The sequence below is a fragment of the Hyperoodon ampullatus genome (genome assembly GCF_949752795.1).
Source record: "Hyperoodon ampullatus genome assembly, chromosome: 11".
NCBI lineage: Eukaryota > Metazoa > Chordata > Mammalia > Artiodactyla > Ziphiidae > Hyperoodon > Hyperoodon ampullatus.
In genome coordinates this window covers 29772674-29783233 of record NC_136924.1, presented here as the reverse complement: position 1 = coordinate 29783233, position 10560 = coordinate 29772674, and the positions used below count along the sequence as shown (strand labels likewise).

The 10560-nt window shown below is 36.3% G+C and overlaps 1 protein-coding gene across 1 annotated transcript; it reads right to left on the bottom strand.

The window, feature by feature from the left end:
• Nucleotides 1-6046: 6046 nt before the first annotated feature.
• On the bottom strand, nt 6047-9402 carry TMEM263 (transmembrane protein 263; the record flags this gene model as incomplete). Its single annotated transcript, XM_079714748.1, has 2 exons — nt 6047-6333; nt 9339-9402. The coding sequence occupies 2 exons, from the start codon at nt 9400-9402 to the stop codon at nt 6047-6049; spliced, it is 351 nt and encodes a 116-aa protein (XP_079570874.1).
• Between the last annotated feature and the right edge of the window lie 1158 nt (nt 9403-10560).

The following is a 10560-nucleotide window of genomic DNA, read 5'->3' as shown; positions in this document are numbered from 1 at the left end:
ATTCAGCAAATGCAGGTAACTCTCACTCTCCCAATCTGTTCAGTTCCTTAGGAAAGCGAAAGGTATCTCTGTGCAGCACCTACTAAGTGCTGGGCACGTTGTACTTTACAACTCTTAAGAACTGAGTACCACTGTTTATTGTTCTAACAGATGAGGACATTCAGGCACAGTGAGGGTAAGTCACTTACTCAAAGTCACACAGAAATGTCTGTTCAAGAGAAAGCATGGCAGCCAGTATAGTCGGGGCAGAGTTAAGTGATGGGAAGAGTGACACAAGATGAGCATCACAGGTCCATCTAAGGAACAGGATCTCATTCTAAATGTGATGGGAAACCCTTTGGCAGATTTTAGTTTATGCTGACGGAATTATCAGCAGTGCTTTCACCCTCAAAAGTATCTCAGTTTGGAATACATTATACATTATATGGTCACCTTGGTAGTTCTATGTTAGATGTCAATTTTGAGATGCCTACAAGAATCTGAGCAGAGATTTCAAATAGAAAAATGGTGAAGTCTGGAGTAGTGAGAAATCAGGACTGGAGATACAGATAATCAGGGACCATCTGCATATCTGTGGTATTTAAAGCTATAGCTCTGGGTGAGACTGCCAGAAAGAGGATAGATTTGGAGTAGTGGCTGACCAAGCCTAGAAAGGATTGACCAGAGTAAGTCTGCCAAGAAAAGAGGGCATTTTCAATAATACTGAATACCATGGGGAGGTCAACTAAGATAAGAAGTGACTAGTGGATCTGGCTAAAGGGAACTCATTGGTTGGCCCTATCAAGAGTGATTCTGGAGGCTTCCCTGGTGGTGCACTGGTTAAGAATCTGCCTGCGAATGCAGGGGACAAAGGTTTGAGCCCTGCTCCAGGAAGATCCCACATGCTACGGAGCAACTAAGCCCGTGCGCCACAACTACTGAGCCTGCCATGAGCTCATGAGCCACAACTACTGGAGTCCACGCGCCTAGAGCCCATGCTCTGCAACAAAAGAAGCCACCGCAATTAGAAGCCCACATACTGCAACAAAAGAGTAGACCCTGCCCACCGCAACTAGAGAAAGCCCACGCACAGCAACAAAGACCCAATGCAGCCAAAAATAAATAAATAAATAATTTTTTTTAAAAAAGTAATTCTGGTGGAATGAGAAAGGTAAGAAGGCAGCTGGAGTGGGTTGAAAGAATAGGAGATGAGGGCTTCCCTGGTGGTGCAGTGGCTAAGAATCCGCCTGCCAATGCAGGAGACATGGGTCAGAGCCCTGGTCCGGGAAGACCCCACATGCTGCAGAGCAACTAAGCCCATGCGCCACAACTACTGAGCCTGCGCTCTAGAACCTACGAGCCACAACTACTGAGCCAATATGTCGCAACTACTGAAGCCCGCGTGCCTAGAGCCCGTGCTCTGCAACCAGAGAAGCCACTGCAATGAAACCTGCACACTGCAACGAAGAGTAGCCCCTGCTCGCCGCAACCAGAGAAAGACCGCACGTATCAACAAAGACCCAACGCAGCCTAAATAAATAAATAAATAAATAAATATTTAAAAAAGTAGATGAGGAAGAGTCAGGGACTATATAGTTTCTCAAGAAGTTTTGCTGCAAAAGGAAGCAGAAAAATGGAGATTATGAAATTTTTTCTTTAAAGAAAGGAAATAGTGGAACATGTTTATATGCCGATGGGTATGACCCAAGGAGAGAGAGATGGATGAGATGGAAAATAATTAATTTTAAGGATTAATATCCTTGAGGAAGTGAAGGTGGACTGACTTCGGATAAGAGCAGAGATACTAGTCCTCGTCCACAGAGCATGGGAACAGATGCAGGCAGGTTGATAGTGTGCATTGTGAGAGGCAGGAGTCTTGCTGTCTGGTTGCCTCTTTTTACAGAGAGATTTAGAAAGGGAGGAGGGGAGTATAGCAGGAGAGATGGAAAGAGGAGGTATGAAATAGTCACTTTGAGGAGTAGGCAAGTAAACAAACATGAAGGTATATAAGAAAGTTTAGCAGAGTTGAGTGGCTATGTGTGCTTTGTGGCCATTAATTTAAGAAGAGCTTTGTCAGTACAGCAGCAAATGGGGCAGTTATGGTTACAGAAATGCATTTGTAGCTTATTCTAACTTTAAAAGTTTAAACTAAAAAAAAATCCACATTCATGGTCAAACATGCAGTATACTGACCTGTCCTTTAGACCAAATCCTAGTCCGTTATCTTTTAGCCCTTGAACCGCTGCCTATTTTTTTTTTTTTTTTGCAGTACGCGGGCCTCTCACTGTTGTGGCCTTTCCCGTTGCAGAGCACAGGCTCCAGACGCGCAGGCTCAGCGGCCATGGCTCATGGGCCCAGCCGCTCCGCGGCATGTGGGATCTTCCCAGACCGGGGCACGAACCCGCGTCCCCTGCATCAGCAGGCGGACTCTCAACCACTGCACCATCAGGGAAGCCCCGCTGCCTATTTCTGTTCTTGCATTCTTACTCAGATCTTCCTACAAATAAAACTTTAGATTTTCAAAATCAACAACAGGGGGAGATATCCTTACATAAAACACTAGAGTCAAATTTCATTTCCTCTGTGAAAAAAGGCTATAACAAAATACATGATTTCCTTTAAACAGTTTATGTATAAATTCATTTCTGTGGCAAAATGTAATTAGCTGCCAATGTAAGTATGATCACCCAGAAGACTTCCAGTGAGCTCAAATCAGAAAGCCTGGTAAATCAAGCATACAGGCAGCACTAATGCCAGCAGCAGAATGAAGGACTAGCTACTGAGTAGTCAGTCCCCTTTGTTTCTGGACATAAGATGGAGAGGTTCTGACTTACACGAATTCAAAAGTGTTACACGAAATTCAACTAACACTGGAACTGTGCTTGCCCCATATTTGTAAAAAGGGAATAAAGATACTTTTCCTCATTAAGATCCTCATACAGATTAAATCAGAGAATTTATGGACAGTGCCTGGTAGGTAAGTAGATGCCCAGTAAATATCAATTTTCTTCCTTCCTCCAACTGGCTCCCATCCCTTTGAGTCACTTCTGGCCAGTAAGAGGTCTAAGTTGGTTCCACAGCTGCTTAGGACAGAGGGAAGTGTGCTCCCTACTTTATAATTCCTCCATCAGTTCCCAAATTTTAGACTGCAAAAGAATCACCTGCAGAGGTTGTTAAAGTGCAGTCTTGGATCCCATCCTGCAGAGATTCAGCAAGTTGCAGTCAAACCCAGAAATCTGCAGTTTTAATCTTTATTAGAGTTGTTTAAAATATATTTGTATTTCATTGTTGTGTTGGCATCAAAATTCATATCTGGAGATGTTCTGTCATGTTTGTGCATTAGTATCAAAAAATTTAAAAACTGGCTACAGTACTTTCTGACTTGCTATATAACTAAAATTTTAAGACTACCCTGTTTTAAAATTTCCTTTATTTCCTTAGATCTTTATGAAACACTTCATCTTTTGCAGATCATAGTGCTTTATTAAAGATTCATGTCTTCTTTTCCCATTCCTTTAATACAAAAAAATTTATTCAATCATCAGTTATTTTCATCTGACATTTCACTAAGTACAGGATTCATAACATCAACATTATTAGATCAGTCATTCAAGTGGGTCACACAAGTTTATCCTCATTGTGCTGAATACCCACTCAAAAGATAAGCTGAATAACAGATGCCTCCAGGTGTATACAACAACAGCCTTATTAGCTTCTTGAAGTGAACTAGTACTGTTTAACAGGTCAAATTGCTAGTCTACGAAATAAACTGAAAAAGACTCAAGTGTACAGCTTTACATATCATCAAATGGCAAGTTCATTTCAACAAGAACGTCTACAACTAACTTCATTTGTACAAGTTCTCTGCTATCATTGCAAAGCCTCTCCTGAACAAAGTTATAATTTAAAATTTAAACAAACTTGATGAGATAAAATGTACCAGGTGGCTTTTCTGTAGCAGAAATTAATTACAACCATTTTTCCTCAAGCAGTTTTAAAGACAAGCAAAGTTGAAAATAAATATTCAAGCATATAGTAAACTAAAGTCTATATTTAGAAATTCAGGTACAAAGCACAGCAGAGCCGATGAAGATAAGAAGATAATTTAGAAATATAAACTAGCAATGAAGCAATAATTTCTTTCAAATAGCAGGAAACAAATTCTCCAATACCATTACTTAGATCATTATTTAGTGTTCATCCATTAACTTTGGGTTTTTTTTTTAAATCCCCTTTGCTAATTATGACATTTGACCAGATATACCAACAAATATACATTTAATCATACTGGATGAAATAAACAACAATTTAATTTTTGATTAACTCCCTAATGACTTTCAGTTTTGTATATGGTAGAAAGGTTCAATAACCTTTGTGGATTTACTTCAATCCCTGCTGGTATTTATGAAAACTTTTAAAAGCTAAGTTTTGTTCTTACCCATTTGTTGATCCACATTATTAATGTAAAACTCTTAGTGGGTTGCAAACAAACACTTAAGCTTTGGGTGTTGGAGTGATCTAAGTTCTCAGGAATGCTGTTTTGACTTACTCCAGAGCATCACCTCCTTTCTTCCCCTTGCTCGTTTAAAAAAAAAAAAAAAAAAAAAAAAAAAAAGTCTGCAGAATGGTGGCAAATTTCCAAACTTAAGTGAAGGAAAATTAAGATTTTTCAGGCTGGGATTAAACCCTTAGTTAAGAGAAATGCCACTTTTAAAATTTTTATGAAACTGAACATGAAACAAAAAAAAGATGAATTCCAGCTAAGTCATATTCTTTTAGAATGAATAAGACATGATGAGACGTTAATGAGACACAACACGCTTATCATCCGTAACCAAAAAATTCTATTTCCTGCCTGAAGTTGACTTGGAAAATGGTACAAAGTTTACAGCTGCTTTAAAGGAGTGTAAGATGACATTTTAAAAGCCTGTCAAACACAGAAAGCAGTTACATATATTTTACATTCAAAACTAATCTATGGAGCCCATTCCATTCAATTTAAGAGTCAGCCCCCACACATCTGTGGCTGCTTTCACTGTGTTTTTTGAAAGGGGTACTGCTAGTAATTTAAGCCATCCTGGAGACAAAACAGGTGTGAAGAATTTTTTATATCTTGGGATGCTTTAGGTAATTCTTAAGAACTTAAAATGATTTATGTTTTCCTCCTTAATATGAAACTCTTTCATTAACATAGCTTCTGACCAGCAAAGAAATGTTCCTTAGGCACTGTGAGGTTTATTAATGATGGAGCATGAACCCAGGTTGAAGTGTACAATTTGGTTATAACTACTGACAGTTATCAAACACTATCCTATCTGCTGAGAGCAAGAAATGCCTTTATGCCACTAATCCTGAGATTCTTGAGGGAAAACTAATTTCACAAACAACTTCTGAAAGAATCCATATATAATAATAATCCTAAGAACTGCACATATTCAGGGTATTAGAAAAGATGTTTTTCTTTTGTAAGGCATCAATGATTAATATAATGCATATCTAACAAAAGATGGTTAATACTCATAAAACCATGAATCTTTTCTTTTAAACTTCTCTAGTTCCTGCTACTTTTACCATCTTAAATAAGAAAAGAATGCCTCTTCGTCTAATCAACTATGGTTATTAAAAAAACTAAGACATCTGAAACTATTAGGCACATCAAAGGTACATTTATGTAGGTCAAGGTTCCCTTTTTAAGGGGCAGATGAGTTACCTGGCACATTATACATATGGAACTGTAAAGATCATCCACTAAATTCAACTTTCACATTTTTAGTTAAACTGAAAGACTTACGTAGTAAATATTCAAATATACCTTATCTTCAGTTACAGCTGAATAAGTGTAACATTTTACCAGATAAAAAGCTGGAATTTAAGTATGAGAAACCTTCATACACTGTGCTAGTATTGGTCTCTTCTTTTTAGACAAAAGCCAGTCAGTCATCAATACTTTCAACACAGCAGTTAGAAGATAAACGTCCAAAACAGGTGACTTTGTTGTAGTCCATAATTTAGCAATTCAATGCCACTGGCATCATAATGCTGTGGAGAGCAAGTGTACCTCCATATTTTAGTCAGATTTGTCTTTCTTCTTTCCTGTTAAGGGCACTTTGTTTACAACAGCAGAGCCAACAGCTGTAACACCTCCAGCCACAGCAGACATGCCCCCTTTCACCAGCCCTATTCCCATGGAAGGCACAGTTGTAACAGCTGTTTTGGTCACCTCCAGACTCTTTCCACCAATCCAAGCCACACCACCAATGGTGGCACCAACGGCTCCCTTTGTAACACTGAAGATACCCCCAGTCACACGGGACAGCATGCCTGGTTGCTGCTGTGGGTGATCTTTCATTGAACCTAATAAGAGAAAATATCGTAAGACAGTCAAATGTAAGCCTTTATAAGAACGGTACTGAGTAACCTTCCTAACAATCAGCAGATTGTATTGAAAAGGTCAACCACATAAATACATATCTGATCAAGACATCAAGAGCTCTTCCCTCAAGGGTATAGTTGTACATGTTTTTAAAACATCTTGGTCCAATGCTAAGTCTTAGTATCTATGAGAAGAAATGCTTTAGAGACTAGACGACTTTCATAAAATAGAAGACTTTTAAATGTCTCCTTGATTTACAGTTTTATTGCTGTTAATAAAAAAATATTTTATATCCTAAAAGGAGCATGAAAAAATAAAAAGATAAATATATTTAGCCCTTATTTCCTTGATAGAATTCCATCAGTCATTACTGAAACAACCTTCTTCATTTAAAGCACTGGTTCTCAAGGTATGGTCTGGAACCCTTGAGTATCCCCAGGACCATTTCGGGGTAAAAACTGCTTTCATAATAATATTAACATGTCATTTGTCTTTCACTTTCATTCTGTCACCAGTCTAAAACAGAATTTTCCAGAAGCTAAATGATGGGCAGTAACACAACAGACTAAACACAGAAGACTAAACTGTGAGAATCTAGCTCTCTTCTATTAATCCAAATATTAAAGAGATTTGCAAAAATTTTAAAACAATGTCGTAAATTCTCTGGTGGTCCAGTGGTTAAGACTCTGCACTTTCACTGCCAAGGGCCTGGATTTGATCCCTGATCGGGAAACTAAGATCCCACAAGCCACACGGTGTGGCCACAAACAAATCACCCTGCTCACAATTTTTTGTTTTGGAAAATAGTTTCATATTTTTCAAAAAATATGTTAATTACGTTAATATGTAATGGGCCTACTGAGTTCTTTTCATAATAAAATACTTAATTTCTGTTTTTATTGTTAATACGGCAAATATCAACAAAGACATAAGCTCTTTGGAATCCTCAATTTTTTTTAAAGTAGAAAGCATCCTGAGACCAAATAATTTGAGAACAACTAACAAATATATTTGGGTTTCTATTCTATGTGCTCCTTAATAATGTATTTAAAGAGCTAATATTATATGTAAAAATAGGAAAATTATTCATCACTTAAAATCCTGTTACCTATATATAATCTTTTTTGTAACATGGAGAAACCAGAGCTATGGTTAATACTTCCACTGCCTCAGTAATTTTTATAAGAGTATGTGATTTAAGTATCTAGTTTGTAAAAACTCTTCATATACTCTCAGAAAAGGTAACATCAGTATGAGAAATTCAGATTTATTGTCACTAGTCTTTTCTCTTTGGTTTCTTTGTCTGTTTAATAGAGGCACTCAAACTGGCATGTAACCCCAAACTCCAGCATAAAATGACTAGCAGGAAGATTTCATAAAAATTTGCTTCTGCCAGCCTCAAACACACACAGACCTTTTCTCCTCCATAATCTAATGACTCAGGCAGCAACAACACATGAGCAATAGTGTTTTTTAAACTTCATGAAAAAATACTTGGTAACTATACAGTTCAGGCTATAACCACTAAAAAGGTATAATCTCACACAAGAAAGGTAAATTCTTGGGTACGTAAGTTCAACTAAGACACCCAAAGCTACTATAACCTAGCAGAATGTGGTTATCAGAGAAGGTAACACTGGAAAACCAACATTATTTGAAAGAGAAAAAAAATCTGAAAATTGAGTTTCTTTAAATACACAGACACAAATTTACCTTGAGTAAGATTTTCTTTTCACTGTTAGGAGATTTTACATCCTTTCACAGGAAGAAAGTCTCATTGATTAGTCAAAATAGCTCACTGATGAAGATATAGCAATGGCTAAATTTATAAAACCAACTGTTTAATTGAAACTGAGTAATAAGCATAGTTAATATAAAATTTTAAAATAGCTGAAATAAAAGACTTAAGACATAGATAAGCATTTGAATATATTAATTATAAAATTATGATGGAAAGGATTACATAAGTGGTCATTCTTTTGTAATCAAGGTTAGTAACACTAGGAAAAGGGGGGAAAATCTTGATTTGAGGATAAAACAGATAACTACCTCATGCTGAATACCTCATTAGTATTATCCTGCTATGCCAAATTTGGTGTACATGCATTTAATGAAGACAATTTTTCTTAGTGAAATCAGATAAATACTAATGCTGTTGATCGCTTAATTACAGTGTACCCTTTTTTTAAAAATTACAGTGTACTCTTAATTACCACCATATAAATTATCCACTTTGCAGACTACTTTTAACAGGTTGCCAATATAAAGACATCTCTGAGGCTGTTCTCTTCCTTAACAATCATGCTCCTGGACAGCCTTTATCTCTTTCCTGACTTGTTTCTCATAAGTCCTTCCTAACTTTCTCATTGAGCCCTAACTTTTCTTTTCAAAACTCTAGACTTCTAGTCCTTAAAAATAAAGAGAGAAAATAAAGAAAACAGCTAGTCTGTTTCTGTACATAGTGAGGACATGCATGTGTGCATTTAGTGTTTCCAAAGATTTTTGAAGGTAAGAATAAAATGATTCCTGATGTCACAATTTTCACACCAAAAAATAAATTAAGCAGACTCTAAAACCATGTATTAAAAAAGGAAGAGTTACCCATTATAATGTAATGAATAACAGGAGTTTAACAACAAATCTCAAGTGCCTCTTGAAGTGAGTTTTCGTATGCATGACATAACCTAGTCCATCCTTCCTCTGCACCTCACCCAACTCTTTACAAATTAAAGGATACTCGTGAAATGGTCTTAAAAGAATAAAAGAGTAGCAGAAAAATATTGATAGACCTTATATAAACGTTACATTGTGTCCCCATTTACCAATATCTATGCTTTCTTATTAAAAGCTAAAAATGTTTAGGTATTTTTGGAACACATTTACTGATGAGGAAAACAGGTTATGGTACTTTAAAGTTAATGAAAACAATCAGAAGTTTAATTCACTAGGATTTTTTTCATTCTTAGTATTACAGATGCATACTTACCTTCTGGTGGTTCATCACTAAGGTATGATGGGATTTCTTGTTGATTTTTATCTGTCTGATTCATGATCTCCTAAAAAACACACACATTTCATTTTAATTTCAACATCTGAGACTACCTCTTTTTATATACTTGATCAAGACTTAATCAACTTTATTCAGATAAACAACATTTTACTTATTTTTTTTTTATTTTGGCTGAGCCGCACAACCAGGGATTGAACCCGGGCCACAGCAGTGAAAGTGCAGGATCCTAATTACTAGACCACCAGCAAACTCCTGATAAACAACATTTTTAAAACAACCATAACAAGACCACTTCACCTTGTCTGTCTCCTACTTTGTGGTGTTTGAGAAATACTTTCAATTAGACTAGTGGACAACATAAATCTTATCTCAAATCAAGCAAAGATTGGCAGGCATGGTACAAGCTTTCCTATGTTGTTACTGCTGCTTCAACTTAAGTGAAAATTACCAACTGAAAGAAAGTTGGAAGGTGGGGTTAGCAAACAAAAATTTTAAGTGCCTCCTCCTACAGAATTTGTTTCACAACAGACTCAAAGAAAAACCTATACTATGAACTAAAAAACATGTTCTATCTGAAAATTTCCTCAAAAACATGACATTCTTCTCCTATAAAGATGACAGCACCAATCTGAATCACTAAGAGAAGGATTTTGATTACTTTTTTATTGTTACTTTTAGAACTTGTATGAACAGAAGTAGCAAAAGAATTCAAAATCTACTATAAAATATATATATATATATAGATACTATAGACTATGTCTAAGTACAAGTAATAATGGAAACTAAGAAATAAAATAAGCTATGTTGGGATGAAGAACACATAAACTTTCTTTTCCCAATCTCCTTACTACCTTAAAATATTTGATTTTATATTCCATTGACTAAGTAAAGACTAAAACAAGTCAAGATTGGTCTAAAAGCTTTCTTGCTTGGCCAGAAAACTAGGGTTGTGATCCCAGTAGTCAACTAAGTATTTCTTAGTCATAAAACCATGAAGCCTAAATTATTGTATCTGTACATATATAATACAACAGATTTTAAAGGATATTGTAAAATCCTGCCATCTGCAAAACAACATGGATGAACCTTGAGGACATTATGCTAAATGAAATAAGTCAGACATAGAAAGACAAATACTATATTATGTCACTTATATATATGGAATCTAAAAAGGCCAAACTCATAGAAAGGTGGTTGC